Source organism: Conger conger, chromosome 4 (genome assembly GCF_963514075.1).
Source record: "Conger conger chromosome 4, fConCon1.1, whole genome shotgun sequence".
In the NCBI taxonomy this organism is placed as follows: domain Eukaryota; kingdom Metazoa; phylum Chordata; class Actinopteri; order Anguilliformes; family Congridae; genus Conger; species Conger conger.
Genome location: NC_083763.1, coordinates 27,504,761 through 27,526,019, shown reverse-complemented (window position 1 = coordinate 27,526,019; position 21,259 = coordinate 27,504,761). Strand labels below are relative to the sequence as shown.

At 45.5% G+C, this 21,259-nt stretch overlaps 1 protein-coding gene across 5 annotated transcripts in view; it reads left to right on the top strand.

The window, feature by feature from the left end:
• Positions 1-21,259, top strand: part of LOC133127769 (zinc finger protein 521-like) — a 171,889-nt gene that overhangs the window by 122,455 nt on the left and 28,175 nt on the right. For all 5 annotated transcript variants that reach the window (XM_061240922.1, XM_061240927.1, XM_061240923.1 and 2 more), the window contains one exon: positions 13,195-13,326. In XM_061240922.1, the coding sequence (XP_061096906.1) occupies positions 13,195-13,326 (132 nt within the window). The remainder of the gene's footprint in view (positions 1-13,194; positions 13,327-21,259) is intronic.

Below are 21,259 nucleotides of genomic sequence, written 5' to 3'. Positions count from 1 at the left end.
TATTTAACTGATCAAAGAAGCTCATCAAGTTGTTTCTTCAAGGATTTCAACTGATCAACATCTAAAAACAATCAAGCGCACGTCACCCGGCATTCAAATCTCTGTGTAAACACCTCCTCGACCACCCCCCTCCATGAGCCTTGTTTGCAGACGCCCTCAGAGCACCAGCGGTAGACATGCCCCATCACTCGGGTCTCGAGCTGCACAAGCTTCAGTGCGGAAGGAAAAAGAACAACCGCCTATAATGGACCCGCAAGCTCCACTGTGGATGGAATATATCCAGTATATATGCATTTTGTATATTTATTTTTTGGTCAAATGCTAAGTCAACAGTGAGCCGGTTCCTGGAGTTTGCGCCATTTTAGCTGTGGAGCTCGGAGCACCACTGTCAGTTACTGGCCAGCATGTAGATAATACATATCAAGCACCCAGTGTCGCATCTGACTGTGTTGGGGAGTGTGTTGGAGAGATAAAACCTAATGACCTTGGCATGTTGGGAGTACTGTATGGATGAGGGTGCCAAGGTTGTCCAGTGCATAGACGAAGACCACTTTAAATAATGTGGTCCAAGGCAGACCTTGGTCAAATGTGTACTTTTCTACACTTTAAGGAGCTTGTCTGGTGTGTTCGAAACCAATTAAATACTCTCAAAAAGTGCAAATCCCGCCTTCTTGTCCTCTTGGTTGGGTCAATTGCACCAGACAAGATCAGTCGAGCACAGAAAAGTATTGGAATCCAAAACAATTACATATTTGGCCAAGGTCTGCCTTGGACCATTCTGAAGTGGACTTCATTCATGCACGGGACAACCTGGCAGCCTCATCCCCACGAATCCAGAAGCGTTTGACCCAGGACCGGCCCAAGGCGGCCGCCTCATTGACAGCGAGGCCATCGGAGCGCCGCCGCGTCGTCCGGGCCACTTCCAAACGCGGCAGGGTACCTACACGCTCCCTTCCCAGGCTGGTGGCTCTCCGATACGCCCACAAACCCCCCCGCCCGCGTGATTAGCACCTCTGCTGTGTGTGACGCGCCGGAGCTGACACTATTGACTTTCGCTGAGAGATTTATCCCCTGCTCCCCCAGGCACGCTCGCAGTGCCGCGCGGCGGCTGACACGTCTTACCCCGGCGGCTCCCCGCCCGTCGGCAAAGGTTTAAAACGAATGTCAGCCCTCCCGATCAAAAGGGCCCGTCTTCGCGACGCTTTGATTGCGCCTCCGGCCCTTTCTCGGGCGAGCTCCTCTTGGCTGGCAGTGGAGAGCGAGGGAGTTTCTCGTTTCTCGGTCTTCCTTCCGGGTTTCGGTCGTTCGTGAGATGATATATATATTTTCTTCCTTTCTGAAAACGTGCCAGACCCATTGTTTCGCGCCTGTTCCGGTGCCTGCTGTTGCGTCTTTTCGTCGCTGTTTGCGAATCCAGTTTGCGACAACAAACGCCTCTCCTTATCGCGGGGTGCCTGTCAATGGGAGACGACAGCGTTCGCCATTTTCAGGATCACAGGCCCGCTGTAACTTCTCATAAGGAAAGCCGCGCGCAAAACAAAATAGAAGATAAGCATGTTGTTTTATTTAAATAAATAAAAAACACCTTTCCGATGGTGTTAATTAAATGGCAATTAACGCCAATGGAAAGTTGTTTTTATTTCAGGCTAAAGTGTACATATTTGTCAAAAAAAAAAAGAACCCCTGATGATTCAATACTTGGCTTGTGATTGAGACAGGTCAAGTGCCTCTGTGTTTGTTCAGAGTGTAGCATGTTCAGTTTAGTCTGTGCAGCTGGAATTACATTACTCGCTAGCTTAGTGGCCGTGGATATTACAGCCTGTCCATCCATTTATACGGTTTAACTATTTACTAAAGCAGAGTGGGTTAAGTAGCTTTCTCGAGGGAACAACCATTTCAGCAGCCAGGAGTTAAACCTCAGACCTTCTAGTAAGAAGCATTGTCAGAAGCCCCTTAGCCTCCAAAGTTCAGGAAATTCAGGCTCCATTTTCAGAGTAGGACTCCTAAATTACAGTATGAAAATGAATGTGCAACTGCTAACCATATGTATTATGAGTTAGAAGACAAAACTATTCCTAGATTTGAACTACTACATAAGAGTACCCAGTAGCTCCCAGTTTTTCTGTAAGCATGTTTGAATATTATGCTAACTAAAGACATATTTAGATATGCTAAAATATTTAGATGTAAGGCCTATACTAATGTGATTGTTTCAAAGCAAAGCAGACAAGGGCACGTGCATTAGATTACACGCTTAAATTTTCAGCTGGCAATATACTCTTTTTTTGGGAAGGTCGGTAATTAGTCGAGGCAGAACCTTAGCATCTCATTAGCAGGTTCACACTACAGACTCCCGATTTCTCTGCCTGGTCTCACATCCATGCCCTTCGTTTGACTGCGTTTGGGTACAATTTAAATGCCGTCACGCTGTCGAGGTGCCATTTTGTTCTTTCATCTCAGTGTTCAGTGTACTTTAGTGATCTTTTGTCAGATTTCTTTTTTTGTGTGTGTATTGTGGGCATTTGCATATTTTTTAAGCCTTGGCTTCCTGTGTTTTGGTAGCGGCGCAATTTCCTACAGAGTTCTCTCTGGCGCCAGACCCATTATTTTACCTCAATGAAGGGATGATATTTTCAAGGTCAGCTTAATCTCCACAAATTAAAAGCCCTGTTACTAGGTAACCAAGCAATCACTGTCTAAATATTTTCAGTGAAGCCCTCGGCCTACCACTGGCTTCCTGTGTATTGGTGGCAGCGTAGTTTCTTACAGAGTTTTCTCTGGCACCAGACCCATTATTTTACCTCAATGGAGGGATGATATTTTCAAGGTCAAGCTAATCTGTACAAATTAAAAGCCCTGTTACTAGATCACCGTGTAGACTCTGCCTACATAATTTCAATGAAACATTCGGCCCGTCACCGGCTTTTCAGAAAGGTGGTGGGTGGTAGTTGTGTTGGCGGGGGAGGGTGGAGGGTGCAAAAAGAACCATAATCAAGCGGACTCTTAGAGAGGAAGTGGCCCTTCGATTAAAGCAGGATAATTATTATGTTTGTGTTATCCTTCAGTAACTCTGCATAGAAACAAGAAATGCAATCTCCTCACACCTCCACGATGGCTTTCCAATCAGCCAGGTCCTCAGGGGGCTACCCGCAGTATGTTCCTTCATCAGCATATAGTTACTCACGGGGCACATACCGTTAAAATTAACCGTGTTCCACATGGACGGCTCGGGCTGCTGTTTCTCCCAGGAATACACAGAGGTGGAGCTGCTTTGTATTCTGAGAAAGTCCCAGGCTTAATTGCTGTGATTTTTCCCATTATCTGTTAATTGATAATTCCTGCAGAGAGGGCCGTGAAATAAACCCACCTACTGATCACGAGCATGTGCCCCCCTCAGCTGACTCTGAAAAAACAAACAATTTTACACATGCACATGCGCGCACACAGACACACACACACACACATGCACGCATGCACACACGTAAGCATGAGTATACATATACACACACATTCCCGCTTACACACACACGCAAGCACGGATATACATATACACACACATTTATTCATATGCACATATGTGTGCATACACACACAAACAGGCACACACACACATATTTAAAGTGTAGGTGTGTGTGGGTATACGTGCAGTTTTTCTCGCTTGTACTTCGTACTTGGAGTAACGTTCCTCTACAGTGGAGAGATATGTTGAGTTGAGCGTGTTGAGTTGAGTGTGATAGCTGGAATTGCTAGATTTATTTTTTTAAAGGCTGCACGAGATTCCGTTTTATGTTTTTAACCTTTAGCCCAAAAGGTGTACTTGATTCTGAGCTTCTGAGCAATATACCAGCCAAGATTCAATTCTCCTTGCCTTTCTGAATATGGATTGGTTTGGTGAGTTGTTGAAATTACACTCTTAAAAATGTAAGAGTGATATTTTTTTTAATGTAAAAGTGTATGATCTCATGATGTGAATATCAGTGAAGCAGACTAGGGACTGTTTATATCCGTTTCTGTTGCCTGACCTTGGCCTTGCCAGGCTGGCTTGTCAGAGATTCCTGAAACGCTTCTAATTATGTTACGACAGCCTGCCACCTCATGCTTAAAACATAATAATGCAATGGGAGGCATTACACATTCCTTAGTATTGAGATATTCTTATTACAAAATATAAACTATTCGATTGGGAGGTCAGACAGATCTCTCAGATCTGTGTCCAATTAATTTACATCGGGCTAGAGTTTAAATTCATTTGAGATATTTTTGATATTTTGGAGGCTGTGCATCCTGGTCCTATTGTGGCAGACAAAAATATTTATAATATAAAAAACATATAAGTCCAGAATCTACTGCTTGATACTTGACAAGGGTTGCTACATGGAGTGCATCAAAGCTTGATAATCATTTGTCTGGTTGTGGCAACTTTAGACCAGCTATCTGTGCCGTAATGGTCCTCTTACTGCCTTGTGTCTCCAGTTTGGCACCCTCATTTTCTGTAGATTTCTTCACCCATGCCACCATTTGTTGTGTGAAAACAACCCAATAAACAGGACTAATTGGCTGGAGATCAACTCCACCGCAACAGTCATTAAGTTTGCAGTCTTACTTTCCCTTGTGCTGAGAATACAATCAGTTCATGCAAAGAAAGTTACCGCGTCCTACTTGGATGTTGCGCTGTAGGTTTTACCAGACATTTTGCTGCTTTTGATATTCCGTACTTCTTCAGAAAAAAATGTATGTTTCATGTTATAATACATCCCCAAATCTCCGGTAATCAGGTTAAGCCATGTTTATTGCTGCAGCATCTGGCCTTTGTAATGATTTACCTTTTCACTTGAGACATACCCTGTTGCCCAGATGTTTTCATTGATTAAAAGAAACAATGAGAATTTATGTGAACCTGTTTTTTGTGTGCAGTTTAATTACTGTTTGGAACCGGTTGGAATAGGGATGTCATGGTGGGCACTCTCTCCATTGGATACTGTGTCAGTCTATACCACTAGGTTTCCAGTAGATTTCCTCAGTAATGCAAAACAGAAAAACTGTCGCGCACAGCAGAATATCCAAAAAGGCCACTATGATCCAATGAAATTGCAGTGTAGGTTTTCTTTCCCTCTTATTGTGAAACACAATGGGGGTTGGGCAATGTGTGTGCTCAAGAGTGTGAGTGTGTTAGCTGTGCCTTGTGTGTGTTTGTGTGTGCATATGTGTGTTCAGTGAGAGTGCTTATGTTTGTGCGAGTGCGTGTGTGCACACGTGCATTCACGCGTGCATGTGTTTTTGTGTGTGTGTGTTTGTATGCCAACTGGAGTGAGAAAGACAGAGAAAACAAGAGTATCTGTTTTTGTGTGTGTGTGTGTGTGTGTGAGGTTTGTTTCTGCGTGTGAGCATGTGGAGATGCAGAGCTTGTCCCTTTAAGAGGGGGGCTGGTTAAAGATTCACTGTGCTCTTGAGAAACGTGTAAATCTGTATATCAGAGGTTTTTGTTCCAATGCCAAGTGCTAAAACTGATCATGAATTCCTTGTTACTGGTCCTCAGTCTCAGAAGCACGGCTGACAGGGGGGAGGGGGCCGGGTCAGTGCAGACAGGGTAGACATTATAATTAAGGCCCGCGCAGCATTTAAACTCTATTTTCGTCAAATATCCGATTTCAAAACCCCTCTGTGGCCCGTCCGCCCACCTCCCGCACGCAGATGCCCACCCCCCCCCGACTCGATTACGTGGGAATACGCGCGCAAACGCTCGCTGACGGCTTCAGCCAACGACGACGTGAGCTAGTCCTTTTCCTTTTTCGGCTGCTTTTCATCCTCAATCTTTTTTTCCATAGTGCGCTAACTTTGGCAACGTCGCAGGTAAAGCGTGATGTAGCGCAACGCTGTTTTGTATTCACCCGTGTTTTTAGAAACTCTTCAGCTCCCCCTCCTGTCCGGCCTCTCTGCCCCCCCTACATGGTAAAATAAATAGAAAAAGATATTTTTTGTTTTTCATAATTTTATTAGATTTTTTTTGCCAAACTAAGCATTAGATACACTTTAGTAGTAGGAAAAGGGAAGCGTTGCTCGGCTGAATGGCCTGTTTTCGTAATTGTTATTTCATGCTACGTATATGTCATGTTAAATACCGAGCTTTGCCAGATGAACATTCAGAAATATCACATGCTTTCTCTGCATCCTTCTTCTTCAGTCTGACATAGGGAGTTTGAATATTTATTTGTGAGGCGCTGTAAAATACATTAACCATGTGGCCCCACAGATACTGTATGTAGATGCGCGTTACTTTCTGGTGTCGGGGAGGCTTTGTTGAAGGAGAAAAAGAGCGAGTTTCATCTTAAGGACTTTCGGGAGGGGGCGGAAGGGGATTGGGGGGCGGGGGGGGGGGGGGGTAGGAGGAGGGCAGAGAGTGCTGTCCGTCCCCAGTGGGTCTGTAACTAGATACAGAGACTGTTGCGAGCGAGGCCTGGCTCCCTGGTGGACGTGCTGATTGGACAGTCTGAAGGGAGCCGGGGGAGGCGTCAGGAAGTGAGCTCTCTCACCGTGGGAGCTATAGGGGAGAACCAGATGAGACATTTGACTTCTTCTCTAACTCCCACTAAGGACAGATTGCCAGTGTGATCCACCCTCTATTACTGCAAATCAGCCCCTTTCTACTCCGTCCTGATTCATTAGGCTGACCGGCGCGCTGTTGCTGTAGACACACATACGCACGTACACTTAACACGTATGCAGGCAGAAACGTGCACGCGTGTTAATACACACGCATGCGAATGCACACATTAAAGGTTAGACATAGTGTTTTTACAGACAGACAGGTAGGTACCTGCCAAAATATGAATAATTAAGAAGCCGGGGGTTGCTAATAAGGAAGTTTATGTGCTGAGAGATCAGGCAAGGGCATCTGGGTAAAAAGTCTGCATATGTAAATCTTCAGCAATGCGAAAACTCACACGGCAGCCCTCCGAGAGGATGATAATTATAGCAAAAGGAATTGTGTTTACTGCTCTGTCTTGGGCAAAAGGTCAGACGGGGGAAAAAAAAAGAATACAACTGTGGTTTCATCTTTCACCAGGGGGGGGAGAGAAACCGTCTTTCATACTCGCTGTTTTGTATAATTAATGGAGAGATTCCGATTGCGGTGCTGGTTGAAATGACGTACACGGTGAAATTCGCAGCAAAACTTGCACGGTATTCTTTTTTTTTTCCTAACCGCTAAAGTTGTCTGTTAAAAAAAGTCTTTGTCCTACTCCCTAAAAAAAAATTCCTGTTGAATTTCACAATCTGGTTTTCCCAGTTGGAGAAATGATGCCTGTCCTATGCTCTAGACTGGAAATCGTCAAGAGGTTCTTTTTTATGCCTCTGCGTTTCTTTTGGCAGATATATAACGGTTGTCTGACTTATTTTTTCATAATATATCGGGAATAGCTGCTGTATTTAGATGCAGTAACCAGAATGCCTGGCAGACATACTTGCTTCATCATAGTTTCATCAACTTCCTTGACAATGTAGCTGATCACCGGCATTATTTAATGTGCCAGAAATGATTATGATGTCTTAATATTCACTTTGCATCCCCCCCATCTTGTTTTTCCCAAGGTGTTTGATCAGGAAGTCGTGCTTAACTGCTTTGTTTAAATGGATATCCTTTCATCGGGCCAGAAAATTTAGTGTGCAGTGCGGCGTTTTGATCATAAAAAAACAAAAGAATAAAAAAATTACTGATAGTCTGTGAACGGGCATAAGAGGGTTCTTTGTGCTTTGGTCCTTTGCTGGGTGGTGGTGCTGGTGGAGGTGGGGGTCTGGTGGGGGGTGTTGCTTGGTGCTCATTTATACAATGGCCCATTCCATTAACAGCCCACCTGGAGCTCCTTCACTTTGATGGGTCACAGCTGGTTTCTGGGCCAGACCGCCAATCCGTTCAGAAGCATTCCGGGCCTTGGCAAGGCGGTAGGCCATGGAAACAGACTGAGTGATGTCACGGATGAGTCCCTGCGCTCACTGACAGCCGTACCTCGCTCCCCCACCCCACCCCAGCACCCGACTTTATGGAACCTGACAAAGCACCGACGTCCATTCAGATCACCGCCACCGGTCGTTCGTGTTTTTAACTTAATTTTGACATTTTACTTAGCAGCGTTCGGCGGCGAAGCTGCAAAATCTCACTCCAGAGAAGGCGAATGGCGGATAGCTTGTGGGTTTGCCGTCTACCTTACTCTTAGCCTGTCTAATCGGCTGATATTATCAAGCGGGGCCATTTCGAAAGGGGCTGGATAATCTGTTGGAGTGAGTTGGAGTGACAGATGCTGTTGTCGCAGGCTGAACGGGCGCGAGATCGCTAGGCTTTAGTCGCTCAGTCAGCTCTTCAGGAGCGCTGTCATATCAGATTCGAACAAGCCTATTCCATTCTTCCCCCGCTGCCTCCTCAATATCACAGCCAAACGGGTAATTGCATGTTATTCTCATACTGTGTCTCCCTCCCCCACCAAATCTACAGTCAGTGAGCACTTTATTCACTATTTATTAGACTTATTTTTTTAGACGTATTAAGTCTTCTGCTGCTGTAGCCTATCCACTTAGAGGTTTGACGCGTTATTGTGTTCAGAGATGCTCTTCTGCATACCACTGTTGTAATGCGTGGTTATTTGTGTTGCTGTCACCTTCCTGTCAGATTTGACCAGTCTGGCCATTCTCCTCTGATGTTGCTCATTAACAATGTGTTTCTGTCTGCAGAATTGCTGCTCACTGGATGTTTTTTTGAACTGAGATACTCAAACCACCCTGTCTGCCACAAACAATTATTCCACAGTCAGAGTCACTTAGATCACACGTCTTCCCCTTTCTGACATTTGTCTGAAAAACAGCTGAACCTCTTGACAATATCTGCATTCTTTTATGCATTTAGTTGCTGCCACATGATTGGCTGATTACATATTTGCATTAACAAGCTGGTGTACTGGTCTGCCTAATAAAATGGTCTGGGTGTATTTAAAAACATATTGAGTTTGAGAACTTCAAACCATCAAAATTGAAGTCAGTTTAGGTGGGCATGCTAGTTCAAAGCATTTGGAGATTTTCTCAGTTGACGAGCGTTCTTTGTTATGAGAAAGAACAAACGGCAACAGTAGACATGTTTGAAGAGGAATGCATGACATATAGGAAACTGCTTTGAAAATATTGGAATTCCGTGTCTTGGTGCAAAAGAAAACAAGATTAATCTGTCGGAATGCAGTGAACTCAGAGTGATGTCTGATAATGCAGTCTGTGAATACACCTGCTCTAGCTTTGCGCTCTTCTTCTGTAGTTCCTTTCCCAGTGCGTTATCCTGATTATGCTACAGCGCCACATCGGAGTAATGGCGCCATTACAGTTACAAATGACAGAAATCCACCGTGCGCAAGGCTTGTATTTATAATGTGTTTGGACACCCGCTCAGAATTCAATGGAGGCGGCACACAATTCGATTGAGGCTGCCGCCTCAGAATTCTCTGTGCAGGTGCAGTTATGTACATTCTATATGTATAGTGATACTGTATATAAATACAGCATGTATGTTGTATGTCATTATAGTTGTGTATAATACACAGATAAAATAAATGAAATAAAATAAATAGATCATTTCTCATAAAATGTCACTCATCATTTAAAAAACGTCGATCACTGGTAAAGCAGCTGATGCTTCATCCTTGCACTATGAAGAATTAGTGAAACGCACGCTCGGTTGTGGCAGTACAGCTGTTCCGCGTGCCGTTAGCAACGCTCCGGAAACAGGCGGAGAGATCGCCGCACCCCAGCCCCGCTCCTGCATGTGGTTAATACAGCCAGGACCGTAATTAAAGCGGGAATGCGTCTCTCTGTAGCGCCGGGCTGCTCCCTCCCAGGCCGTGGGATCCCCCGCCCGACAGCCAATCAGCCGTCCCGATAGCACCTGATGGGAACGGATCACACGGCCCGTTACACTGGCTCGTTTTCCCCACGCCGAAAGCCCCCGACACGAGGCCCCAGACGCGGGTTTTTTTTTTTTTGTCGGAGCTCAATTAAAAGGATCGAAAAGAAAAGACTACGTTTCGGGCGCGTAGATCTCCCACTTCCTCGGGCTCTATTAGCATTCCGCGCCTGCGCTCAGATACGTCTTGTTAAAAAAAAAAAACAGAGGGACAGAAAGATGAAAAAGAGCGAAGCTGTGTGACTCTTCAGCACACGAACGTATGTACTGTTGTTCCTCTCTCTTGTCAAGCGGGTAACACGGAGCCGGTTCTGTTCTGTCAAGCAAGCATTAGCAGCCATCTGTGTCATACCTGACAGAAGCAAACACCTGACTTAGCATGCAAGACAAGGGCCCCTGTGTTTCTCACAGACAAGACTGGGGTGTCAAATATGGATACCTCCCCGCCCTCCCCCTCCCCGCCCCTGCCACCCATTCTGTATGCCAATGAGATATTATTTGTTTAGTTTTTTTTCCTCGAGACTCCTCTCGCCTCGTTCGCCTTACGTTTGTCTGTGTTTATCCATACGTGTTTCAAATTTCAATGCTATTCCAGACAAACTTTTTGTTTGTGGTTTTTCTCATTTCATTCTTTCATTCTTTCTTTCTTTGACAGCGCAGACAGACTCTCGCCAAGTGCAGCAATTAAACATTAAACATGCCCAAAGCATCATTATAGCGCTGAGCTGCAGCCCTTAGAAATATTTCATTATTCCACTGAAGATGGCTATTAGGATTAAGGGTAGAGCCTTGGTTACCGTTCTCTCATTAAATTATTGACAGCTAATTTACGTTGCTTGCATGACCTCTTGCACCTCTGGGGTCTCAGGCTGTGCTCCCGCTGAACACATAGCGGGGCCTCTTCAGCAACGGGGGATTTATAAAGCTGCAAATGTCATTTCCAACTTTCTTTTTCGCCATAGGCAATATATCAAAAAAGTTGAAATGCGATGCTCCAGATCGGTGTTTTATTTTATTTCTTCGTTATTTTTTTTATTTTTTTTTTTGGGGGGGGGGGGGGTTAGAAACCACAGGGAATCTGAGAGGCCAGTGCTCTTTTATTTGTTTTGTTTTTTTTGGTGATTTGAAGGGAGAGAGGCTTATTTCTTTGCAAAGCGAGACAACCAACCCCGGAGTTTCACCTGGCGAGTCGCCTAGTGTCTTCGCAAAGCGAGACAACCAACGCCAGAGTCTCACCTCACGAGTTGCCGGGTGTCTTTGCAAAACGAGACAACCACCCCAGAGTCTCACCTCATGGCCACCGACTGCCAAGCTTGATAAATTAAGGATTGTTTGCCGAAATGCCAGCAGGGTTACAGCAGGAACGAGTCGCGGTAGGGCACGGAACAATGGGGGGGAAAAGGGAGGCAATTTGGACCACATAGGGATCCATACGTGTCCAATGTAGAAAATTTGCATATGGCAGTCGTTACTGCAAAAACTGTGGTGGTTCACTTTCATTTATAATATTGTGCTATGGTCTGTGTGTGCCAACTCTGTTTTGCTTAGGATTTTTACATTTTTGTTCTGGGTAGGTTTTGGATATGTCTGCTCCCGTCTTCTGAAAATCACACCCAACAGACTCTTGTTCTTGTTTCAAAATAAAAGGCTTCCTCATTTATGTAAAGCACAGTACACAATGGAGCATATTTTATTCCTTAAGGAACATGTACAATTATCGACTGTTTGTCCTTTTTTATGTGAGATATTTCATCAGCTTGGGAATTATAATGACAGTTTTATATACGTTTAATATACTAGCTACCTGTGCAGCAGACTACATGAAACACCTCTTTGTTCCGCACAATGTTGATGAACATACAGAATGAAATGGTTTATAAATATAGTTGCAGTTTGTGTTGAATTTCATGTCTCATATTTCCATAACAAAGGATTTGAATAACTATGGGTATTGACATTCTCTCAGTTGCGGATTTTAAAATGACGCTTTAAGTGACACAGGGAATTTAACAACCAACAGATAGAATTTGTGTTCCGGGGCATAATGCTGCACATAATTCTTAACCGTTTGGTGATACACCCCTCTAAAACACTCCTGGCGTCAGACAAACAGTCTCGCAAACTCTAGCTGTACACATAGTCCCAGCAGACCCGTTCTTTCACCACACTGATACTGCAATAACCAGGCCATGCCGCACAAAACGCCCAGCCTCACCTCAGAGCAGGAAAGGTGCTCTAAAACAGGCTTGGTGCCTTTTTCACGTACTATCCCATGCGGAATGCTGGGAAGTGCTGGAAAATAAACAATGTGTTTACTTGTTTGTCTAATCAGCGCAAACTTCAAAAAAACATACCAGAATTAGTATTTAATGTGACAAATAATGCCGGGGATTCCACAACCCAAGCAGGAATGTCATAGGTGTCGTAACTTAACATGAACAACTGTGAACACTAGCAAAGGTTCGCAGAAGGCAGCAAGGCGTAAAAGGAGAAAGCGCGGACGGTGCACGTAACAGACATAGCGGACAGTATCCGGGAGAGAGGCGGTGGCGAGCGCGGGCCGCCAGGTGATGAACTGTGATCGATGTTCATGTTCTGTCAGTTCAGTCATCCATTTTAAGCTCCACCTGCTAACATTAAACACGGGAGGAGCCAGAGGTAAATGTCAAAACGCTCAACATTATCAGGCGCAAGTCTTTCAGCCGGCATTAGGATTCCGGACCGCGCCTCCGTGTCACCTGATAAGACGTTACAGAATTATGTTCGCGGCGCCAAGCAAACACGAAGCGGTGCTTTGTTTCGCTCTCATCTTTATTCATCAAATCTAAATACAAAAAGAGGCCGGTGGAGTCATCTCACGTTGTGTTTGTTCACAGACGAGAAAGTTCTCCCTTCAAACCCCTATTTCTAACGGTGTAGCTTATTGAATATGTAATACAGGGTGTGTGTGTGTATGTGTGTGTGTGGGTTTGGAGAGGGGGGCTCTGGAGGAGGGAGTTTTCTTAGACACATTGCGTAAACATTCAAATGAAAAAAAAGAAAGAAAGAAAGTACACAGGACTGTTGTGGAAAGGATCGAAATTCGAAGGACTTGTAAAACAAAACAAATGCCTGGAGCCAAGCCTCAATTAATCTGCCACTGCACAGAAAGCGCTAAATCTATTTCTTTTAACCTGATGTTTTTGTTTTCTTTTGTCTTAATGTGCGCATAGAGACAAGGCTAAGGGACCTTTTTCTGTTTTTGTTTCTCGTCCCTGCAGAGGAGGGTCTGAACCACGAGTGCAAGCTCTGCAGCCAGACATTCGACTCCCCGGCCAAACTGCAGTGCCACCTGATCGAGCACAGCTTTGAGGGAATGGGCGGGACCTTCAAGTGCCCTGTCTGCTTCACAGGTGAGTGTCTTTACCTGTAAGCAACTTAACCCCTTCACCTCAGTGTTGCTCAGTCTATAGTGGTGACAGGGCACTAGTCAACAGATCTGTCACCTCTATAAAATACAATCCATCCTTGAAAATTGAGGATAATAAGCCATAAGCTGGTCTAGCTGAGTATGAGCTGGTTAACCAGCATGGCCAAGCTGGTCATAAGATCGTCTAGCTGGGTATGAGCTGGTCAACCAGCTTCAACATAGCTTGAGCTGGTCAAACCATGTCAAGCTGGGAGCTGGTCAACCAGCTAAACCATGTTGTGCTGGGTGGTAGTCTGAACTGGTCAACCAGCTACTAGCTGTTTCAAAACCTAGCTTGAGCTGTTTTATTCTCAGCGAGGCTGATCAACCATATTGCGAGTTTGCCTGTTACAATCCAGGCCACAATGATTATCAATGACTTTTAGGCATTCAATAAAATAATCAAGGACTGCCTCTAAAACAAGGTATTTAATTTAGAGTCTGTTTTCAAAATGACCAAAACAAACAGCTCGGAATGTGCTGGATTTATGTTTTTGTGGTATATACACTATTGGTGGATGTGTTTTTTTTGTACATTTATAATTTTGAAATTATTGTGACACTGTTGTGGTAAAATGTCCACCTTAATTCAACTTTTACCTTGGAAGTCAATGTTTTTGAAAGAGAGATGAGTCACACTAAGCTCTCTCCAAATAAATAGCATCCCCCAGTTTGATTTTGAAATGCTATGGGTATATTTGCTTTCCATAAACAACCCTAATATTATCTTGTTAATATTATCTTGATTCAATCAGGCTTTAGGACTGACCCCTGGATTTAATTAAAAAATGACTGAAAACTTGAAGGAACATTGTGTACCGTAAATGACTTGGCTTGGCAGCACAATAAAGTGATTGCTGGATAAATTTGAAACTCTGGACAGTTATCTTAATATGGGAACATGCGAGTGAAATATATTTTTCTTTCGGAGCTGTTCCTCCTATATGAAAATGGTACTGGAGATCTGCCGGCTAACAAGGCCTAGAGAATTCTGCTGCATCGAGGGTTTTTACAAATTGCCCCCCAAATCAGAAATAAATGAATGTAATCAGCAAATAAAGATGTGCAAACTGTTGATGGTGGTCCTGGTAGTGTTTTCCTCTGCAAGCAACCACAACAGAAAGAGTGGAGCCGGTCCCCAGAGGATCCCGCTCCTGTTCCTGGGTCATTAGGGTTAATTGCCAGCGCAATAAAATCTGTAAAGTTGTCAGCTCCTTCTACACTCCTGTTCAAAGTGGGTTTAAGGTTCAGACCGTGAACGCTGGAAATCGGCACAGGGACACGTCTCAGGTTGACCGTGTGGCATCGCTCTGTAGTTTCTTTTCCGCGCGGCGTCAAAATGCTCTACCCCAAAGGAACAGCCGACAGAAACCCTGTCAAAATGCAGAACACGTGGTTAAAAAAACCGTAAGGTATAGGAATGTCTCTATAAAGAGGGCTTTTCTTTGCTAATTAAAAGGGACAAGTTTCTTGCATTTCAGAGGCATTTTCTGCGTTTTTAGAACAATGTCCCGAAAAGTATTTAAAAAATTAAAGAACTGATGAATGTGAGCATATCTGAAGATATTAACATGCATATCTTATCATTTGAACCAATATACATCAGCATTAAGTTATAATAAACCATTATAACACATGCACTTCATATCTGAAGGTCACTTGAATGCTAACTTGCTTCCAGATTAAAATTCCAGTAAAACTCCGAAAGACACATTGATAAGTCGGAGGTGGATGATTTACTGCCTGAAAGATTTTTAGAAAAATAGAGACACACAAGTAAAAATACCAGGTTTCATACTAATACGATTTAATCAAAGTAATGTGCAGTTGAGTCATTGAGGATTCCAATACAAAGTACATTTGTCCACCCACATTAGAAAGCCGCCATTTCTAAAAATCATGCATTTAAGCATACATTACTTGAAGAGATTCAGTTCAAATTCAATCCGGCTTTCCATTAGAGCGTCCTTGTGACTACAGCGAATATTATTTCCTCATTTTACTTTAATCCAAGGATGCATCAGGCATCGATCAGTCAGAGATACCCCTCTCCTCCACACGATCGTACTCTCTTGTAGTATGGTCTTCTGACCTTTACTGTGGATAACACTCACTGGCGTTTACTGGATGAGACCACGTGCCTCACTTTCAGTGCTTCTCGAGGTGGAACAACAGTGACTCACGAGCAGCAGTAGCATACATGTATTTGTTTATGTAAAGGAGGTGTACTGGTCGATATGGGAAGCTACCTCTTGCATGCATACTGAATATGATGGCGATAAACATTGTGATATGGACTGAAGAACCTGAATTAAATACAGTAATCAACGCGGATGGGTTAAATAAATGAATACCATTGCAGTAAGATTGGAAAGGCGGCAGACATCGGCGACGTTAATACATTTGCTCTAAAGGGTAATCGGCACTGGAAGATAGCTGCACTCTGTCTAATATCTAGGGCTTAATTTACACATTAGCTTAGCATCTCGGGGGGCTTGTCCTTCTGGCATCAACTTTTCTTTCCCGCGCGTTCACCACGGAAGCCTTCGCCGCGCGGTCTTTGTCCTCCGAAGGCATGATGTCATGGCTTCTGTTTTTCCGGAAGCCGGCCTCCCGCCAGCGGCGGAGCTCCCCGCCGCTCCGTCTAGAAGTTTCCGGGGCGGCTACGCCAGGCAGTGTCTGACGCGCGGCTTTAACGAGAGATGCGTTTTCAATTAGCCCATGATTTACCAGCCGCGGCGTCAAAACAAGCTAATTTCTGCCTCCCGAATATAATCAGCCTCTGAAATAATGCACCCAGATGGACCATTCAAGCAGCCAGTGTAGGGATTCCATCACATCAGTCTTATTACCTGACTCACGCAGATGCTTCCTGGTTGTCTGAGGGGGATTCAGAGAGGCAAGCTGGGTAGAGCGAGCAGTCAAGGAAGTTATCTCTTGGGGACTGACTAGGGGCAGTAGGGAGGGGAGGGGGGGCCAGGTGGTGTTGGTAGAACGGTGCCAGCCAATGAGATCAGGGCTCGCGAGAATGCGAGACGGGGAGCACTGTGGCCGAGGCCCTCCTCTTCGTCTGGCCTCCTCTGTTTCGCTCTCGCAAAAAAGGAGGAGCAGCATTTGAGAGCTGGTGGGTGAGCGTTGTTACATTACAGGCATTTTGCAGACACTCTTATCCAGAGCGATATACAACAAAGTGCGCAACCATAACCAGGAACAACTGCGCTGAATGACCCGAGAGGGAAGTACAGATCCAAGTGCTAGGAATGACCACAGAGAGAACCTGGACCTTGTAGATTAATCTAATGAGACAAACAAAAGAAAGTAGCAAGTTGTGACCTTGTTTCAGTAAAGGGGGCCTTTGCTTCTCCCATGAAAACAGATAGAAGCATTACGCCATGGCTGTAACTGTCTTCCTTTCTTCAGCTCTTAAGGCCCAGCAGTTGAATGACGAGCACCCGTTTGTCAAACACGTGTCTGAGCAAAGGAGTTGCCAGATTCATGGGCAAGTTCAGGTGATATGTTATTTGCTTCTGCCCTTGGGAGGGGCAGCTAGAAACTGAAATGGGATTTGAGTTTGTGTTCCTTGTGTTATAACTTTATTATATTTAGCACATTGCCTATGTGGCAAAAACATTGAATCGCAACAAAGCATGCAGCAAAATGTCTACCCCCGCCAAACTTGCAAGCGCAATGTCATTCACCCCCACGGGTCTGACCCACCCCTCCTCGGATCGACGGACGAGACGCGGGGAATAGCCCAGGACCCAGAGCACTGGCCGTCCCTCAACAGACCCTGTGTCAACTTCATAACCCCCAGATTTATTCTCCTGCCACCGTTAGACAAGCACATCATTCCATAAACCGTAAATCAAGAGTGGCCCTCATCCCTCCCTCCCTCTTTCCCTCCCTCCCTCTCTCGCTCCCTATCTCCCACTGGACCATCGCTCTCCTCCTTTTGAGGTTTATTGACATTTGTCTTCCTCCAACTACCACCCCCCACCCCCTAACCCCTCCCTACCAGGCGCCCGCCGATGGCTCTTAATATACAAAGCATGTTTTTTCATTTGGGTGTTAATTTTCCACAGGCTGATTTGACGGGCACATCCCCAGAGCTGCCATTGATTGGTCGGGTGAGGGAGTGCACCTTGAGGACAGAAGCCATGGCTTGGCGCAGTGCAGGGAAGTTGAAAACCCCCCCCCCCCCCCACCACCACCACCACCACCACCACCACTTGCCACCTCCCCTACTACCCCCAACCCCCCCCCCCACACACACACACACACACACACACACTGCCACCCCACCCCTCTCCCCCAAGGACGGATAGAAATAAAAGCAGGAGGGGGATGCTCTGTGGGACGAAGACGCTGATTGGTTTTCGAGGCCAGGGAGCACGCCGCTGCCCTGCGTGCAGGCCGGGAACAGGCAGGGCACCCCACCGGCCTCCAGGCCCACACCCCCGTCGAAAAACACACTCCCCTACAAACTGTTTAAAGCTGCAGCGCGCTTTTCTGAACGGCGAGAACCTATGGTGTGGCGGTTGTACAGCGTCTTAACGGAGGCTTGTGATTCCAGTCATATCAAGTACACACCAGCAGTTGCGTACTGTACGCGTCAGCGACAGTTGCACACCTGACTATTTCATCAAGTATCTTGCCGTGAATTCTTTGTGTCATCCGCCAACAATGAAGTTTCATTTATAAATCAGTGAGGTAAATAACATCTTGATCTGAGAAAGGATCTTTGCTCGCTTATTTTGAGAGATTTCCTTAGTTTTTTGTCATGTAATGTCATGGTTACAGCTAAATTAAGGATCATTTTCTGAGTTAAAACTCCCACAGTTTCCGAAGAAATGTCCATACGTCTTTCAAAATTTCGAAGAATGCATATTCAATGGCTGTGTCCTACTCTGACAGAGTATAGGCCTATGTCAGTGAAGCGTTTTCACTGTCTCAGGATCACCTGCGTGTGTGACGTGTGCACAGTCCAGCAGCCTAAAAGGAGGTGATATCCCAGGCCCAGGCTATCTGAGGCACTGCTCTGCTGCATCAGCTCAATAATGTACAAACTGCCCAGTGAGTCCCCAACCTGCTCACAGCCACTGGCACTAAGGCTGTGCTGGCTGAAGAGAGGAGAGGAGAGGATGGGGGAGTGAGAGAATAAGAAGAGGAGTGCAGGAGAACTAAATGGTTCAGTCCTGGGTCAGATTCGTAACTGTTTTGGATTCAAATACTTTCTTTATTTGTTATATGGTTGATGCTTTCATCTGAGGTGATGTACAGTTCCTTAGACTAAGCAGGGTTCAATCCCCCGTGGAGCAATGTGGGGTTGAGTGCCTTGCTCGAGGGTCCAACAGCTGTGCGGATTTTATCGTGGCTACACCTGGGATTGAACTACCAACCTTCCGGGTCCTAGTCATGTACCTTAAAGATACAGTCTGCCCCCAATGGTTTGTCTATTGGAAATACTCTCAAAAAGTGAAGCCTGTTGGTACTCTTGGTAGGCTCAGTTGCAGCGGGCAAAACCAATCTGAAAAGTATCTCAATCCAAAACAACAACGTATTTGGTATTTCAGGTATTTGAGGGGAGAGGGGAGGAGGGTATAAAGCAGACAAGATGGAGGAACAGAATGAGTAAGAGAGAAAAAAGGGAAATAGACTCCCGAGGACCGGGCAAGAAAAGAACTGCTGTGGACATACAGTAGTCAGGGGTGGGAGGAGGGCAGGGAGTGGTGAGGTGAGGCAAAGGATTGAGGATGAGAAGAGGGGACAGAGGAGGAGAGGAGAGGAGAGGAGGGGACTTGTGGGGAGCAGGAGCTCCCGGTAAGATGACAGAGTAACTTGTTCCCTCCCAGGGAGGATGCGACAGGCGACGGAAGGGAAGGAGCCTCCAGCTACGATCGGCCGGGCCTCTCCGGCAGCAAGGACAGCCCGGAAGCGCTGGTGGGGGAATTGGAATGAAAAACCCCAAACTTAAAAAGAATAAGTTCTGTGTGCGGGAGGAAAACTGGGCTGGTCTCTCAGCAGTATCAGAGAGCTCAGTGTGGCTCTGCACTCTGTGGAAAGACCTTTCAAATACACCACTAGTGGTACTGATAAATGGCTGATTTGATACGATAAATAATTCTGCTACTTTAGATTTAAAAGTCAAACAAAACATTAGGACTTGGGTCTTATAATAGCAGAAATGCAGTCCCTGCTGTAAAATCCAACTATGCCAGCTTGGACAAGCTGGTCATTAGATGGTCTAGCTGGATATGAGCTGGTCAACCAGCATGGCCAAGCTGGTCATAAAGCTGATCTAGCTGGGTATACCCTGTTCAAACAGTTAGTGCTGGTAGCTTGTCTCTTTCAAAACATAGCTTAAGTTGGTCAAACCATGTCAAGCTGGGAGCTGGTCTGAACTGGTCAACCAGCTTTCAAGCTGTTTCAAAACCTAGCTTGTCCAGTTTTTTTCATCAGGGATGCTCACCTTTAAACCCCAACACAGGGCAGCCTTAACAAAGCTCTTAACGCATTGCTGTTGTTTAAGATAATTAATCATCCACTTAGATAATGCTGATGAAGCTGATAGGAAAAACTGGCATGGATTCCCTCTGATAACTCCGTAGATTTCTCTATCTCCGAGCGAAAGAAAGGACCCCGCGTGAAACTTCAGAGAAACAAGACGATGTACACTTTTTTTTGAAAAAGGAAAAAAACAAAAAAAACAAACAGCTTAATATTGCTTTTGTGCTTGCTTGAAGAAAACACACACTGACAAAAATGATGAGGCCACAGGAAAGGTCTGCAATTTGTGGCCCTTGAGAACTAATCAGAAGTGTAATATCAGCGCATTCCACCCACTGCGTGCGGGCCTTGCCCCCTTCGCAACCTCCGCTGCCTCTGCCAGCGCGCACGGCGCTCTGCGCCCGCTGATGATGCGAGCCCACCGCAGAGGCCAAGGCCTCCTCCCGCCCCCGTGTCTGAACCCACGGCGAAGACGATGGCAGCTCCTCAAGAAGAAGGAAAAAAAATATTAAAGGGAAAAGAATGCGCGCCCGCAAATTAGCCGCATCTGCGCGGTGCTTAAGTGCGGCTCCGTGGAATGTAGCCATTTAGAGATGACCGTTCGTCTGCGTCGAAGTGGTCTTCCTTCGAGTTTGGGTTGCTTTTTGAGTTTGGGTTCCTGTCGACTGTACTTTGGGTGGGATAGCCAAGGTATTTTTAGTTTTGCTAAGGTTATGCCTTTAGCATGATCCTCCTGTGTCTATGAGGCTGTTGAGACAGAATAGGACGAGGACTAGCCTAGCTCCACCTAGAGGTAGGGAGGGTTTACATACAGTGTGTCAGCCCAGGGTTCTTGCGTTGTTAAATATGCGGCAAAGCACAAGGTCGGTATCTCATTTGATCGGAATCTTAAGAAATTTGAAATTGAAATTTAAACAGAGAATGTGAAGTTCATTTTGTATTGCGGTATCAAAATACGGTCAGAAAAGTGGTTTGTGATGAGGAAAAGATGAGGAAATTCAAAGCCTTTCAGTCAGATGCCACTTCCTCCCCCTCATTCAGCTCATTGAGGAGTTTTGACTTGTTAAACCGTTACTGAGAACTACTAACAATGATGGTGCACAGCGGCCTCGAAATTCAGAGAAATTCCACGTGAAAACGGAAAGATACGCTGCACTGCAGATGGCCGCGGCTACGCAGGCCACCCGAAGCCGGTCCAATTTATGCTAATCCCCGCGGTGAAGCATTGTGGGTGGCAGCAATGCAGAACCGACCGCGTTTATGTTACAGCTGCAATCCGCCAGGCCCTGAGAAATTGACTTGAGATCAATGGTGAGCTCTGCCATACTGGTTTTAGATATGCCCGCTGCATCTATCAGGGCACCTATCAG